This window comes from Panthera onca, chromosome A1, assembly GCF_046562875.1.
Source record: "Panthera onca isolate mPanOnc1 chromosome A1, mPanOnc1 haplotype 2, whole genome shotgun sequence".
In the NCBI taxonomy this organism is placed as follows: Eukaryota; Metazoa; Chordata; class Mammalia; order Carnivora; family Felidae; genus Panthera; species Panthera onca.
The window spans coordinates 213925893-213944170 of record NC_138339.1 but is presented as its reverse complement, the minus strand read 5'-3'; the positions used below and the strand labels follow the sequence as shown (position 1 = coordinate 213944170).

At 34.7% G+C, this 18278-nt stretch overlaps 1 protein-coding gene across 2 annotated transcripts in view; it reads left to right on the top strand.

Moving 5' to 3' along the window:
• CCDC122 (coiled-coil domain containing 122) overlaps window positions 1-18278 on the top strand; it is a 54425-nt gene that overhangs the window by 19578 nt on the left and 16569 nt on the right. Inside the window, exons 5-6 of one of the 2 annotated variants that reach the window (XR_013550175.2) lie at window positions 541-657; window positions 11485-11722. Coding sequence is in view for 1 of the 2 variants with exons in the window: in XM_078433366.2 (XP_078289492.1) it covers window positions 541-657; window positions 11485-11634 (267 nt within the window). In the remaining variant the exon portion in view is untranslated. Of the gene's footprint in view, window positions 1-540; window positions 658-11484; window positions 15511-18278 lie in introns of those variants that run through there. The other variant, XM_078433366.2, reaches the window with a different exon arrangement.

The window sequence follows — 18278 nt, the reverse complement described above, 5'->3', positions numbered from 1 at the left end:
AATACAAAAATTCAAACAATTGCAGTGAACAATTAATCCATTTTTTTGCAGAAACTGGTGACTCACAAAAACGTTGAAGCCCTAGCTTAAGCTAATGGATCCAACCAATTCAAATCAATTTAGTATGCGTAATGCTGTTATACAAACAGCATCAATTAATAATTGCACCTTAAGCATTTTCTGTTTTTTAGAGTATTGTTTGAAGGTGGGGAGATATAAATTTAAAATATCTATCATTTCTTGCTAGAGAATTTAAAAGTATCCTTTATACTGTTGCTGGGCAATTGCCACTATGACTACCACTTTTTTTTTATGTCTTATCTACATTTAGTTTTAATTTTATGTCTTTAAATCAAAGGTTTATTTGTTTGAATAACAGTTCTTTATTCTTTGTACCTATAGAAGTAATGTTCTAATCCTGTTTACCCAAATTAAATACGATGTCTAGTTTTTTTTAAATTATAGAAACATTGAAAATGTTGGACTTATATTGATCATTCATTGTTTGACTTGTATATTTTAAATTTTATAAATATGCAGGAAGACATTATAAAGCTGAAGGCTAAAATTATAGCTGTAAAAGAATCTATCATTGAAAAAACTTTCTTTCTTGAGGAAGAAGAAAAGACACATGAAAAATTAAGAAAAGAAATAGAGGTAAGTCTTAATTATCTGGATTTCAATGTTTTATGGTATCATTTCTTAACATATACTATATTTATAATTTACATAGTTTATTTTCAATTCCTAAAACAGCTAGAGAACAAAAAAGAACTATAAAAAGCAATAAAGTTCAAATCATTACCAGAAATAACTCTCTCATTCAGATACTTAAATATGTGAAATGTATTCAAAAAAGCAAACACTCATTCCTATTAAAATATGGCCTGGGAGGGTGCCTGTGTGGCTCAGTTGGTGAAGCATCCCACTCTTGACGTTGGCTCAGGTCATGATCTCACATCTGGGTTTCACTGAAGGCACAGAGCCTGGGTTCTCTCCCCCTCTCTCTGCCCCTCCCCCACTTGTGTGTGTGCTTGCGCATGCTCTAAATAAATAAATAAATAAATAAATACTTAAAAAAAATTTAAAATGTGACTGGGAATTATTCCAGGTCTCATTCCATCAACAACTTGGTACTCAATTAGTAGCTAGAAAGTAGAGGCTATCAAGTTACTAGATAGACATCAGAAACTCCTTAAAATAGAGTAAAAGGCAATGGAAGTCATTAGTATCCTAATCCTTTCTGACTTCACATTTTCAATTATTAAGAATCAAATAAAAAAACTGATATGCAAAATTGAAAATGAAATTAAATTGGGGGTACCACTAGTAGACTTCTATGACTATTATTGTTTAAATAAATGGAGAACAAAAATAGAAAAGAATATGTTGTTGAGGAAATAAAAAATTATTTATTATTTGAAATTATTATGTGAAATTATTATTTGAAATAATATGTGAAATATTATGTGAAATAATTTTCACCCTTAAGACATTAATTTGAAACTAAAAAGATATGTTTGCTTGTGGCTAATTTAACACAATAAAAAAGCATCTGAGGAATTTGAAGATAAAAATCCTCACCTTTACAAAACATTCTAAGAAATACCATTACTTTATCATATATTTAGTAGTAACCTAAATAAATGATTACTTTTTTACCTTCTGGATCAAGATTTATTATAAAACTAGAAACAGTAAGACACTATCAGCGGCATCAAAATAGAAGTACAATGATTAATGAAATAGAAAAAAGACTCCGGATATAATCCATCATAAATGGTACAAACAAAATAAGTTAGCCATGTGGGAAAATAAAGCAAATTTGGAAATAAAATTATATTTCTATCTTATAACACATACAACTACTTCCAGGAAGATTCAAGACAATATAGGAAACAAACTTAACCATTTGTGTCAGAGAACTATTTATTTTAAAAGACACACACACACACACACACACACACACACACAACCGCATGATTAAATACTGCTTTTGACAATATCATAAATTTCTGGATTATTAAAATGTACCATTACAATAAAGAAGATAAGACTCATAGAGAGAAGGTATTTGTAATTTATACAAGTGACTAAGAGATAAAAGATGTCAAACAAGCCAGTAGAACACTGGATAAAATATGAAGTCTTATTTTTTGAAACATGAGTATCCAAAAACACTGGTAAAATTGACAAACCTAATTAATAATAATGGATTGATAATTAAAATCACAATGGGGTCCCATATTTAGTCCCTTAGATTATCAATATTACAGTTGGGAAGATATGGAGCACCTGAATTTTATTATTTTTAAATATAATTTATTCTCAAATTGGCTTACATACAACACCCAGTGTTCATCCCAACAAGTGCCTTCCTCAATGCCCATCACCCATTTTCCCTTCTCCCCCATCCTCCCATCCACCCTCACTTTGTTCTCTGTATTTAAGAGTCTCTTATGGTTTGTCTCCCTCCTTCTCTGTTTGTAACTAATTTTCCCCCTCCCTTCCTTCATGGACATCTGTTAAGTTTCTCAAGATCCACAGATGAGTGAAAACATGATATCTGTCCTTCTCTGACTGACTTATTTCACTCAGCATAATACCTTCTAGTTCCATCCACATTGCTGCAAATGGTAAGAATTCATTCTTTCTCATTGCCAAGTAGTATTCTATTGTGTGTGTGTGTACATTTTAATATAATTTATCATCAAATTGATTTCCATACAACACCCAGTGCTCATCCCAACATGTACCCTCCTCCATGCCCATCACCTACTTTCCCCTCTCCCCCACCCCCCATCAACCCTCAGTTTGTTCTCAGTCCTTAAGAGTCTCTTATGGTTTGCCTCCCTCCCTCTCTGTAACTTTTTCTCTTTCCCCTTCCCTTCCCCCATGATCTTCTGTTAAGTTTCTCAAGATCCACATATGAGTGAAAACATATGATATCTGTCTTTCTCTGACTGACTTATTTCACTTAGCATAATACCCTCCAGTTCCATCTATGTTGCTGCAAATGGCAAGATTTCATTCTTTCTCATTTCCAAGTAGTATTCCATTGTATATATAAACCATCTTCTTTATCCATTTGTCACTTGATGGACATTTAGGCTCTTTCCACAATTTTGTTATTGTTGAAAATGCTGCTATAAGCATTGGGGTACATGTGCCCCTATGCATCAGCACTCCTGTGTCCCTTGGATAAATTCCTTTATTTATTTATTTATTTATTTATTTATTTATTTATTTATTTATTTTTAATTTTTTTTTTTAACGTTTATTTATTTTTGAGACAGAGAGAGACAGAGCATGAACGAGGGAGGGTCACAGAGAGAGGGAGACACAGAATCTGAAACAGGCTCCAGGCTCTGAGCTGTCAGCTCAGAGCCCGACGCGGGGCTCGAACCCACAGACCGCGAGATCATGACCTGAGCCGAAGTCGGACGCTTAACCGACCGAGCCACCCAGGCGCCCCAACGCTTGGATAAATTCCTAATAGTGCTATTGCTGGGTGGTAGGGTAGGTCTATTTTTAACTTTTTGAGGAACCTCCACACTGTTTTCCAGAGTGGCTGCACCAGTTTGCATTTCCACCAACAGTGCAAAAGGGTTCCCATTTCTCCACATCCTTGCCAACATCTGTTGTTTCCTGATTTGTTAATTTTAGCCACTCTGGCAGGTGTGAGGTAGTATCTCAGTGTGGCTTTGATTTGTATTTCCCTGGTAATGCGTGACATTAAGCATCTTTTCATGTGCTTGTTGGCCATCTGGGTGTCTTCTTTGGAAAAGTGTCTATTCATGTCTTCTGCCCATTTCTTCACTGGATTATTTGCTTTTTGCGTGTGGAGTTTGATAAGTTCTTTATAGATTTTGCATACTAGCCCTTTAACTGGTATGTCATCTGCAAACATCTTTTCCCATTCCATTGGTTGCCTTTTCGTCTTGTTGATTGTTTCCTTTGCTGTGCAGAAGCTTTTTATCTTGATGAGGCCCCAATAGTTCATTTTTGCTTTTATTTCCCTTGCCTTCAGAGATGTGTCGATTAAGAAGTTGCTGTGGCTGAGGTCAAAGAGATTGTTGCCTGTTTTCTCTTCGAGGGTTTTGATGGTTTCCTGCCTCACATTTAGGTCTTTCATCCAGTTTGAGTTTATTTTTGTGTATGGTGTAAGAAAGTTGTCCAGTTTCATTCTTCTGCATGTTGCTGTCCAGTTCTGTCAGCACTATTTGCTAAAGAGACTGTCTTTTTTCCATTGGATCCTCTTCCCTGCTTTGTCAAAGATTAGTCGGCCATACATGTGTGGGTCCAATTCTGGGTTCTATATGCTATTCCATTGGTCTATGTGTCTGTTTTTGTGCCAATACCATATACTGTCTTGATGATTACAGCTTTGTAGTAGAGGCTGAAGTCCAGGATTGTGATGCCTCCCGCTTTGGTTTTCTTTTTCAACATTACTTTGGCTATTTGGGGTCTTTTGTGGTTCCATACAAATTTTAGGATGTTTATTCTAGCTCTGTGCACTCTGGGATTGCATTGAATGGGTAGATTGCTTTGGGTAGTACTGACATCTTAACAATGTTTATTCTTCCAATCCAAGAGCATGGAATGTTTTCCCATTTCTTTGTGTCTTCTTCAGTCCTTCATAAGCTTTCTATAGTTTTCAGCATACAGACCTTTTACATCTTTGGTTAGGTTTATTCCTATGTATTTTATGGTTCTTGGTGAAATTGTAAATGAGATCAGTTTCTTTATTTCTTTCTGTTGCTTCGTTATTGGTGTATACAAATGCAACTGATTTCTGTACATTGATTTTGTATCCTGCGACTTTGCTGAATTCATGTATCACTTCTAGGAGTCTTTTGGTGGAGTCTTTTGGGTTTTCCATGTAGAGTATCATGCAAAAAGTGAAAGTTTGATTCCTTTGCCAGTTTGGATGCCTTTTATTTCATTTTGTTGTCTGATTGCTGTGGCTAGGACTTCCAACACTATGTTAAACAACAGTGGTTAGAGTGGACATCCCTGTCGTGTTCCTGATCTCAGGGGAAAAGCTTTCAGTCTTTCCCATTGAGGATAATACTAGCTGTGGGCTTTTCATATATGACTTTTATGATGTTTAAGTATGTTCCTTCTATCCCGACTTTCTTGAGGGTTTTTATTAAGAAAGGATGTTGTATTTTATCAAAGGCTTTTTCTGCATCTATTGATGGGATCATGTTTCTTATCTTTTCTTCTGTTAATGTGATGGATCACACTGATTGATTTGTGAATATTGAACCAGCCCTGCAGCCCAGGAATGAATCCCACTTGATCATGGTGAATAATTCTTTTTATATGCTGTTGAATTCAATTTGCTAGTATCTTGTTGAGAATTTTTGCATCCATGTTCATCAGGGATATTGGCTCGTAGTTCTCCTTTTTTGTGGGGTCTCTGTGTGGTTTAGGAATCAAGGTAATGCTGGCTTCATAGAATGAGTCTGGAAGTTTTCCTTCCATTTCTACTTTTTGGGACAGCTTGAGAAGGTTAGGTATTAACTCTGCTTTAAATGTCTGGTAGAATTCCCCAGGCAAGCCATCGGGTCCAGGACTCTTATTTGTTGGGAAATTTTTTTTTTTTTTTTTAATTTTTTCCCAATGTTTTTTATTTATTTTTGGGACAGAGAGAGACAGAGCATGAACGGGGGAGGGGCAGAGAGAGAGGGAGACACGGAATCGGAAACAGGCTCCAGGCTCCGAGCCATCAGCCCAGAGCCTGACGCGGGGCTCGAACTCACGGACCGCGAGATCGTGACCTGGCTGAAGTCGGACGCTTAACCGACTGCGCCACCCAGGCGCCCCATGTTGGGAAATTTTTGATAACTGATTCAATTTCTTCACTAGTTATGGGTCTGTTAAAATTTTCTATTTCTTCTGGTTTGAGTTTTGGTAGTGTGTGGGTGTTAGGAATTTGTCCATTTCTTCCAGGTTGTCCAGTTTTTGGCATGTAATTTTTCCTAGTATTCTCTGATAATTGCTTGTATTTCTGAGGGATTGATTGTGATAAATCCATCTTAATTCATGATTTTATCTATTTGGATACTCTCCCTCTCTCTTTTTGAGAAGCCTGGCTAGAGGTTTGTCAATTTTGTTTATTTTTTCAAAATGTCAACTCTTGGTTTCATTGATCTATTCTACTGTTGTTGTTTTTTTTTTTTTTAATTCTATATTGTTTAGTTCTGCTCTTATCTTTATTATTTCTCTTCTTCTGCTGGTTTGGAGTTTCTTTGTTATTCTGCTTCTGGTTCCTTTAGGTGTGCTGTTAGATTTTGTATTTGGGATTTTTCTTGTTTCTTGAGATAGGCCTGGATTACAATGTATTTTTCTCCTAGGACTGCCTTGCTGCATCTCAAAGAGTTTGGATTATCGTGTTTTCATTTTTCATTTGTTTCTATATATTTCTTGATTTCTTCTTTAATTGACTGGTTGACCCATTCATTCCTTAATAGGATGTTCTTTTACCTCCATGCATTTGGAGGTTTTCCAAAGTTTTTCCTGTGGTTGTTTTCAAGTTTCATAGCATTATGATCTGAAAGTGTGCATGGTATGATCTCAATTCTTCTGTATTTATTGCGGGCTGTTTTGTGACCCAGTATGTGATCTATCTTGGAGAATGTTCCATGTGCACTTGAGAAAAATGTATATTCTGCTGCTTTAGGATGAAAAGTTCTAAATATATCTGTCAAGTCCATCTGGTCCAGTTATGATTCAGGGCCCTTGTTCTTTATCTATTTTCTGTCTAGATGATCTGTCTATTGTTGTAAGTGGAGTATTAAAGTCCCTTGCAATTACTACATTCTTACCAATAAGATTGCTTATGTTTGTGATTGTTTTATATATTTGGGTGCTCCCAAATTCAGTGAATAGACACTCATAATTGTTAGCTTTCCTGATGGATAGACCCCGTAATTATTATGTAATGCCTTCTTCATCTCTTGTTACAGTCTTTAGTTTAAAGTCTAGTTTGTCTGATGTAAGTATGGCTACTCCAGCTTTCTTTTGACTTCCAGTAGCATGATAGATGGTTCTCCATCCCCTCACTTTCAATCTGAAGGTGTCCTCAGGTCTAAAATGGGTCTCTTGTAGACAGCAAAAAGATGGGTCTTGTTTTTTTAACCATTCTGATACCCTATGTCTTTTTACTGGAGCATTTAGTCCATTAAATTCAGTGTTATTACTGAAAGATATGGGTTTAGAGTCATTGTGTTATCTGTAAGTTTTATGCTTGTAGTGATGTGTCTGGTCCTTTGTGGTCCTTGCAATCTTTCACTCACAGTGTCTCCCTTAGGATCTCTTCTGGGCTGATTTAGAGGTGATGAATTCCTTTAGTTTTTGTTTTTTGGGAAAACTGTTATCTCTCCTTCTATTCTGAATGACAGGCTTGCTGGATACAGGATTCTTGGCTGAATCTTTTTCCTGTTCATCACATTGAAAATTTCCTGCCACTCCTTTCTGGCCTGCCAACTTTCAGTTAGATAGGTCTGCTACTAACCTTAAGTGTCTACCCTTGTATGTTAAGGCCTGTTTATCCCTAGCTGCTTTCAGAATTCTCTCTTTATCTTTGTATTTTGCCAGTTTCACTATGATATGTTGTGCAGAAGATCAAGTCAAGTTACATCTGAAGGGAGTTCTCTGTGGAGTACCTACATTTTAATATACTGTTGGTATGAGTGTAAATTGGTAAAAAGTATTTTGGAAAGGAATTTGAAATTACCTAGTAATTTTTAACTCTAATATTCTTTCTTGAGGTAAATTGTTGTAAGAGTAGGTACACAAATGAAAAGGTTTAGTTTGACTAATTTTGACTAAGATATATATTTACACCTGTTATTACCATCACCTAGATCAGGATAGAACACCTACCCATCATGCTTACGAAGTTCTTCTGTGCTCCTTCCCCCAGGCTACCACTATTCTGGTTTTTAAAAATAACTTCATTGAGATATAACTTGCATACCATATAATTAATCCATTGAGAGTGCATAATTCAATGGTTTTTAGTATATTTATCAATAATTTGTAACCATTACCACATTTAATTTTAGAAATTTTCATCACCTCAAAAAGGAAACATCATACCCTGTAGCTGTGACCTCTTCTTTTGTCTATTTTGTTTACCTATATTTTTGCTCTACCATATTCTTCTTTCCTACCTGATGCTCTAAAATTCCTTCTTTTATCATTTCCTGTCTCTTTAGAAAAATAAATTCATTCTTTTTAGAATAGGTCTGCTGGTGACAAAGTGTTTTAGTTTTTTTTCATTTGAGAGGGTCTTGGTTTCCCCTTCACTCCTGATGGATATTTTTGATGCATATAGAATTCTGGGTTGAATATGTTTTCACTCATATGTGGGTCCTGAGAAACTTAACAGAAGACCAGGGGGGAGCGGAAGAGTGGAAAAAGTTACAGAGAGGGAAGGAGGCAAACCATAAGAGACTCTTAAATACTGAGAACAAACTGAGAGTTGATGGGGGGGTGGGGGAGAGGGGAAAGTGGGTGATGGGCATTGAGGAGGGCATCTGTTGGGATGAGCACTGGGTGTTGTATGGAAACCAATTTGACAATAGATTATATTTAATCAAATAAAATAAAATAAAATAAAATAAAATAAAATAAAATAAAATAATTCTGGATTGAAAGTTCTTTCCTCATTTGAAAAATGCTGTGCCACTTCTTTCTGACCTCCATGATTTCTGATGAAAAATCCTGTCATCCAAATTGTTTTTCTCCCTATAGATGAGATGTTCTTTTTTTAAATTGAAATTTGATTAACATACAGACTTCATAACATCATAACATAACATAACAACATCATTTTGGGTATTATGCAATATATCAGTTTTATACATTACTCAGTGCTCATCACAATAAATGCATTCTTAATCCCCTTTACCTACTTTACCCATTCCCCCATCCAGTATCCCTTCAGCAACCACCAATTTGTTCTCTGTATATGAACAATACGGAATTTTGCAATATATTTTATATAACATTCTTCTCAAAATAGGGTAGCAGCCATTTGATTTTCAAAAACTGTCTCAAATAGCACATGACTCCTTCACTTTTCTATGTGTGTGCTACATTCCTTACAAAACCCCTTCTAATGATACATGTCCTCCTGAACTTGCATTCTAGTTGGAGACATAGACATAAACAATATATGTAAGTAAAATATATGGCATGTTAGCTAAGGATAGGATTAAGGACAAAAAAATGGAGCAGAGAAGGGAATATGTAATATATGTGGTGTAAGGAGAGAGAAGGCGAAATATTATATCTTCTAGCCATCAAAAGCTGCACTGAGAACGTCTCTTTCAGCAAAAATCCTAAAAGAAGTGAAGGAGCTAGGCATGCAGATCTGAGTGAGAGCTTTCCAGGAAAAAGTAAATGCAAGTGCAAAGGTCTTAAGATGAGACCATTCCTGGGCTCAGAGATTAGAAGAGCAGTGTGGCTAGAATGGAGGGAAGGAAGAAAACAGTAGTGGATGAGGTCAGATTTGGCTTATACAGGGCCTTGTTTTCTTTTTGCCACTGTGTTTTGTGACCACCACCTCTCCTTCATTATTGCTTGTTTCTTCCTAGCCACAAACAGTAACTAAATGAGAGTAGTGGCCCATCCACTTCCTAGAGGCAAAAAGTTACTTTCTGTACAGAACCATTTACATCCTTGGCTGCCTACAGATAATCAAATTTGAACATTAAGACACATCTCAAAGTCTGAATGTTATCAGTAGAGGCTGAACAAATGGCTGACTTTCAAGAAGGCTCACAATGTGAACTTTGCCTTTACAAAGTCACTTCTTGTCTCTCTCCCTCTCTCTCTCTTTTTTCCCTTTCTTCATTTGTTGTATGCATGGGGGGGTTGTTTATTTGTTAATTTCAAGTTTTTATTTAAATTCTAGTTAGTTACCAGAGGGAAACGGGTGGAGGAGGGATGGGTGAAATAGGTGATGGGGATTAAGGAGTGCACCTGTCATGATGAGCACTCCATGATGTATGGAATTGTTCAGTAACTATATTGTACACCTGAAACTAATATAACATTGTATGTTAACTAGCTGGAATTAAAATAATACAAAATAAGACAAATGAAATATTGGCATGTGAAAAAGAAAAAAATAAAGTCACTTCTTGGCCAAACTGCCTTTTAGCCTTGTGAGCTTAGAAACTTAATCTTGTTAGTATCCCAGAGTTGCTTAGACATAGAGAGATGCTAGTAAGTTCACAAGAAACTGATGTATATAACTCAAATATCAGCTTATTAATTTACAATAATAAAACTCTCAAGGAAACCAGATAACTTATGTCAGCCATTGGTGCTTCTCCCTGTAAGGGAACTACATTGAAAGCCAGGAGTTGGTTAGTGAGCATGGAAATCAAGTCAGTCATCTGAGTTTGAATGTTCTTGGCCTCTGGCTCTGGGTGCTCAAGGAGCCAATCCCCATAACACAATTATACTTGTCAGATAAACAGTTCCTACCAGCACATGACTCCTTAACTTTCCTATGTGTGTGCTACATTCTTCACAAAACCTCTTCTAATGATATATTCTTTCTTTAGGTGTATTAATACCTTTTGTGACATCTAGCTATGACTGGTGATCTGGAGTCCCACTAAGGGTACCTTGTACATCTCTACTCTGATCCATTGTGTATTAGTTTCGTAGCTTACTACTGAAGAATAATTTTAGAAGCATGCTACTATGAAACTGACCAAATTTACTGATTAAACAAAAATTTGTTTTAGTTATTTTATTGCTATGAATATATTCTATGAACAGCACTATGTGCACATTCAGCAACTATTCTCTCCTTATGAATATATTCTATTTAATATACCAGTGGATATAATATATAAATATATTATGTATAGTGGGTATGTATATTTTTATATAGAAATATAGATATAAATATATATCCTCTTAAGTATATTCAATGTATAAAAAATCTTTTTTTGAATATAGTTTCACATCTAATATGATGTTTCAGTTTATATTAATTTATTTCTAATCCTTTTCAAGTCATGTTTTATTTTGTAAACATATTAGCAGGATTAGTTCACCAGTTTCAATGAATTATCTGAACTTAAAGAATTAACAAAAATGAAAACTTAGAATGACATAAAGTTTATAGAACTTTATGTGAAGTGTCAGTTGACAAGTTTTCACTTTATCTTTATGGTAGTATTTTGATGTCTCTGTTCCCATTCCCCTGATGCTGTTGCAGAGATGTATTTTGATATAATTTATTTTTTTGTAATCATGTATGTCTTATTTTATGCATTAAAAGCATTATTCTGAGGAGTCCGTAGCCTTCACCATATTGTCAAAAGGACCCATGACATAATAACGGTAAAGAAGGTCTGAGCTAAAGCAGGAACTTGGAAACAAAACGAGTGACCTTTGGTGGGGGAAAAGCAGAGGGGAGATTCAGGATGTGTACTCTTGTTTTAACAGGTACAACATAAGAGATATAATGCAATTCTTAAGCGTTTGCATTGTCAAGTGAACAAGCTTCGGTCAAATAGAAGACAATGGCAATCGAACATTCAACAACTGGAAAAAACTGCAGCTGAACTGAGAAAACGCATTGGAATGAAATACTAACGTGGCTAAAGGGCAATGTAGAACATAGACTATGCCAACAAAACAGAAAATTCTTTGGATTCTTAACAACCAGCATCTACTACCAGAGGTCTGTCTTAATAACAGATGTATTTTCTCTCTCTCTCTTTTTTTTTTTTTTTTTTGAATCAGTTACCTGTTTACCTTCCAAGCCTACAATTGACAACAGTAGAGAGACAATAGGAATGCTTATGTAAGAATAGTGCAAGATTCTATATAAACACTTTGAGTGTATAAGATAAACTGTACTCATGATTCTTATTTTATAAATGTGTTGTTTGCACTATCATATGAGGTAAAAATTTAGAAGGAAAGAAACACTTGAAGTTATAATGATTTATTTTAAATGATTTATTTTAAATGATTTATTTTAAATGATTGTTTCAAACATTTTATTAAAACTTGCTTTTTTACCGCTGCCTTCACAGTAGTCCATAAATATTGACATTTATAATAATGTTGTTATATGTTCAGTGCTTCAGGTACTTTACTCAGTTTTTTATTCTGAAGGTAGCAATCATTTTTTTCTTTGTTATTAGATAACATAATTTTAGAGTGTTGCAATGCATAAAATTTTTTACTTTTCTGTCTGTAAATTTGTTAGTAATATTCTGTGATGAAATTGATGTTATAGCATCGTGCAAGGTAAATATGAGCTCTTAAAAAAAGAATATTAACCAGTATACACTACCATGTATTTTTTCTCACTGAAAGTCATATACTATGTCCATGGCAACATTTCAAAATTTAACTTGATACTAAGATAAAAATCCTCCTTCTTATGGCTCCATTGAATCAAATTTTTAGGAACAAAAAAGTATTGAAGATAATGGGTTTTAAATATTTACTTTTAGGACTTAATGCTTTGAAAGTAACAACATCAAAAAGGTATCTCAAGTCCATTTTCTCCTCACCTTTCTTTGTGCCTACGACTAAGTAAGAGGATAGCTGATATAAAACCTGACATAAATAATCTTGTTATGTCTAACATTAATAATCCTATTATGAATTAGCATGGCTCAATATGGCTAACATGTCAAATATCTTTGCTGTTAACACAATCAGCCTTGGTGCATGACTCAGAAATGCAGTTAGACTAAAAAATGGCTAAACCTGCAGATTGTAGAGAGTATCCACTATGCTCAGCGGAAGACAAGGCTGACACAAAGGCTGATGATATAAAAAATATTTCAGTGTAATTTGCATATTTAAAAGGTTATTTTTATAATTATACTTTATAATTTTATTTACAGTTTATAATAGGAAAATTCTAGCTTTCTAAACTTTTTAAGCTTATAATAGGTTTCAAAATATTTGTACGTGATAGCTAAACACCTTGAGTTATATTTGTGAAAGTTATTTTTAAATTAAGATAGAAAAATAGGTTTAATCTGCTTAAGATAATGTGTTCTATTTGAGAAAGTTGTTTTTAATGTAGTTTTCTGAAATACCCATGATAACAATACATGTACCTATTTTAAATTTTGTGACAGATGAAAGAATTATTTGAAAGAGAAATTCTTTTCTTTCCTTTCTCTTTCTAATCTTGAAAATCATTTCAGATGATGGAGGCTTTCAGATTAACCAAGAAGAACTAAAACTTGAGGTATCCTCACACCTGATCATATAGTTAGTGGATATGATATCTCAACATAATCATAAACTCTGAAGTTAGAAAATGAAGTAATTTTTTAAATTTCTCTATAGCCGAATCTAGATTAGAATATGAGCTCTTCTGCTTAATGGCCTTTGTCACATACACTTTTACCTTACAACTCAGTCTATTTTGAGTAATCATTCAGTTCAGATTCTCCTTCTTCTCATTTTCTTCTTGGAGGTAGTCTAAATTCCTGGAGCAGGGGATGGGCAGTACACTTACATTGTTTGTCATCAGGGGAAGGGTCCTGGTCCAAGCAGCATTCTCACTGGCCTCTGCAGAGCTGTAACCCATCTTCTTGGTCTTGAGGAGTTTGCCTATGCCACACCTGCAGTTGTTGTCTCTAATTAATGTGGTCAGCCTCCTCACCCAATCACAAGGTCTCTTCTGCTCATGTTTACTTCTCTTTTTCTGTATGTAGGACAAATTTTACCTCGTTGGGGCCTGTTATTCTACTCACGAATTCTTCCTTACTCTTTGATTCCTGGTATAAAATGAGTCTTTCAAGTCTCTCAGTGCTTTGGAGCTCAGCAAAGTTTTCTCTCAAAATGCCCCGTGTTCTGCAAAGGAAAGCTATGATTTTAACACTATTGTGTCTACTGTGGACTCTTTCAAAAGCCTAATGTGAAGCTCAAAGCTGATAAATGACTTCTAAATTCTGAGTAGTTGTGTCCTGACTCTAGCCTGCTAAGTTCTCTTATCTAAATGATCAGGAAAAGGTAAGTAGTACAAGGAAGCAGTGGGAGGAAAAAAACCTACAGTTATATATCAAAATATTACTTACTACATGTGCAATCTATAGGCAAATTATAGTTGACCAATGTGAATAAATTGATATCTACTTTTAAGTCATATATTAACAGTGGTGATTTCCATTGTCAAAGCAGCTATCATAGGCACTGTCATGGACAGTATAAATGATCTATATGTTATCTGTTAGGCCATGTTATTCTAGTCAATTGATTACTCATGTTATTTTCTAAAAGACTAAAGATATGAAATAGCAACAATAGTAACATAATTGAGCAACTATGCAATGCCCTATTTGGCAATTTGCATACATTAATTCATTTACTCTTCAGAATAATGAGAATAATGGCTTAAAGTATATATTATTGTCCTTGACTTACAGATGGGGAAACTGAGGCTTAGGGACTTGCTTAAGATCTTATCACACAGCTCATCAGGGGCAGAGTTGAAATTCATTGCCCTATTTTTTTTAGCTACATAAAATATCCTGCAAGAAATGATCCCAAAGCAAGCCTCAATTTTACAATTTTATTATTAAATAAATATTTTATTTGCATATTTAATCAATTTTTAAAATAAATTACAAGGCATAAGACAAATTTAACTTAAAGGAGAAATCTTATGGTTAAAAAAAGGGGGGAGTTCCACATATAGGTCACCACACCGTCCTAACAAGTGAAAAGTTAATAGGCTGAAAAATCAATAACTCTTCTTGGATCCCTAAGAGGTGAGGACACAAGGGAAACCACTGTCTCTGAAGATGGAGACACAGGTAGGCAAATACAACAAGGCACTGCTGGCCAGAACAGAGACTCACAAACCGCCAGAGGAAACAGTGTCAGGACAGGAAAACCTAACTGTAATTGATAAATTTCTGGAGTCCTGGTGTACTCTAAGAGTTAAAAACCCCAGGGGAACCCAGGCAGAGGTAGGTCCCCACAATACTGTGAGATTTATCTCCAGATAAGAATTACAACTGACTTCTCCTCAGGAACCATACAGGCAAGAAGAGAGTGGTGTGAAATATTTAAAGTGTTGACAGAATAAAATCCACCAACCTAGAATTCTGTACCCTATGAAATTATCCTTCAGAAGTGAAGGAGAAATAAAGACTCTCAGACAAATTGAGGGAATTTAATGCAGTAGACCTACCTCACAGGAAATGTTAAAGAAGTTCTTTAGAGAAATAAAAAATAATATAAGTCAGAAACTTGAATCTGTATAAAGTAAGGAAGAGTATCAAAGAAGGAATAAGTGAAGGTAAAAGGAAACATTTTATTTTTCTCATTCTTTTTTTCTTTTAATTTTAGTTAGGTAACATACAGTGCAATATTGGTTTCAGGAGTAGAATTCAGTGATTTGTCATTTGCATACATCATCCAGTGCTCATCACAAAAAGTGCCCTCCTTAATACCCATCACCCAAGTGGCCCATTCCCCACCCACCTAATTCCACCAACCCTCAGTTTGTTCTCTATCATTGAGAGTCTCTTGTGGTTTGTTTCCCTCTCTCCTTTCTCCCTGCTTCCCATATGTTCATCTATTTTGTTTCTTAAATTCCACATATGAGTGAAATCATATGGTATTTGTCTTTCTCTGTTTGACTTATCTTGCTTAGCATAATACCTTCTAGCTCCATCCATGTCATTGCAAATGGCAAGATTTCATTCTTTTTGATGGTTGAGTAATATTCCATTGTATATGTATACCACATCTTCTTTATCCATTTATCAGTCAGTGGATATTTGTGCTCTCTCCACAGTTTGGCTATTGTTGATAATGCTGCTATAAACATTGGGGTGCATATACACCTTTTGTATCCTTTGGGTAAATACCTAATAGTGCAATTGTACCCTTCTCAGGGTCCTCACCAACCCCTGCTGTTTCCTGAGTTGTTAATTTTAGCCATTCTGACTGGTGTGAGGTGGTATCTCATTATGGTTTTGGTTTGTATTTCCTTGACAATGAGTGATGTTGAACATCTTTTCATGTTTCTGTTAACCATCTTGACGTCTGCTTTGGAAAAGTGTCTATTCATGTCTTTTGATCATTTCTTCACTGGATTATTTGTTTTTTTGGGTATTGAGTTTGATAAGTTCTTTATAGATTTTGGATGCCAAGCCTTTATCAGATATGTTGTTTGCAAATAACTTCTCTCATTCTGTAGGTTACCTTTTCATTTTGTTGATTGTTTCCTTCACTGTGCAGAAGGTTTTTTATCTGGATGAAGTCCCAGTAGTTCATGTTTGCTTTTGTTTCCCTTACCCTGGTGTATTTTTCTTATTCTTTTTTTTAAAATTTTTTTAACGTTTGTTTATTTTTGGGACAGAGACAGAGCATGAGTAGGGGGAGGGTCAGAGAGAGAGGGAGACACAGAATCTGAAACAGGCTCCAGGCTTTGAGCTGTCAGCACAGAGCCCAACGCAGGGCTCGAACTCACGGACCGCGAGATCATGACCTGAGCTGAAGTCGGACGCTTAATCAACTGAGCCACCCAGGTGCCCCATATTTTTCTTATTCTTAATTGATATAACAGATAACAATTTGCTCAAAATAATAATGTTAGCAACAATGTATTCAAATATACATGCTTATATATATACAAATATGTTATGAATGCTTCTATATGTGAAATGAGTGACGGCAATGATAGAAGGTATGGAAGGAAAGAATTAAGATTATTTTGTTATTAAAAGATATTCATACTACCAGTGAAATGGTATAGTGTTACTTGAAAGTGGACTTGGTTTGGTTGTAAATATATATTTCAAACTCAAGGGCAAGCACTAAGAAAAGTTAAAAAATAAGTGTAACTGATATTCTCCAAGAAGAGAAAATGGAATCATATAAAATGCTTGACTAAAACCACAAAAGGCAGGAAAAAAAGTGAGAGACAAAAATGGGAACAAAACACAAGGGCAAAAATCGAAAACATTAACAAATATGCTAGATATGAATCCAGCTATATCAGTTATCACTATGAATGTCAATGATGTAAATGCACCAATTAAAGACAGAGATTATCAGAGTGGATCAAAAAACACAAGTCATATGTTGTCTATATGAAGCCACTTTAAATATAAATACACATACAGATGAAAAGTAAATGGATAGAGAAAAATATACCATGCTGACATTAATCAAAAGAAAACAGGAGTAGCTATATACTTTCATAACGGAGCAGACTTCAATGTAAGGAAAGTTATTAGAGATTAAGAAGGACATTACATAGTAAGAAAGGGGTCAATTCTTTAAGAAGACATAATAATTCTTAATGTGGATGCATCTAACAACAGAGCATCAAACTATGTGGGGCAAAAACTGATAGAACTGCCAAGGAAAAATAGATAACTCCACTATCATAGTTGCAGACTTCAACATAACTCTATCAGAAATGGACAGATTCACCAAAAGAAATTCAGTAAGGACATCGTTGAATTCAACAACGCCAATCAACTGGATACAACTCACACCTATACACTACTTCATCCAACAACAGCAGAATACAGATTTTTCTCAAGCTTACATAGAACATTCACCAAAATAGACAATATTCTGGGCCATAAAACATACCTTAACAAATTTAAAAGAGTAGAAATCATAAAACATTTGCTCTCAGACTATAATGGAATTAAACTAGAAATCAATAACAAAAAATAACTGGAATAATCCCCAAATAGGTAGAGATTAAACTACATACTTCCAAATAAATAGATCAAAGAAGAAATCTCAAGAAATTATAAAATATTTTGAACTAAATGAAAATGAAAACACAATTTATCCAAATTTGTGGAACACAGTAAAAGCAGTGCTTAGATGGAAATTTATGGCATTGAATGCATATATTAGAAAAGAAAAAAAATCTAAAATTAATCATCTAAACTTCCACATTAGGAAGCTAGAAAAAAAACCAGTAAATTACATTCAAAGTAAGTAGATGAAAAGAAATAAGAATTAGAGCAGAAATCAATGAGAGAAAATGCAGGATATCAGTAGAGAAAAATCAATGAAACCAAAATCTGGTTCTTTGAAGAAATCAGTAAAATTACTGAACCTCTAGCTACATTAACTAAGACAAAAAGGACAAGTCACAAATTTCTAATATCAGAAATGAAAGAGGAGACATCACTATAGATCTCATGGAAATTAAAAGGATAATAAAGGAACACTATGAATAGCTCTATGCCCATAAATTTGATACCCTAAATGAAATGGACTAA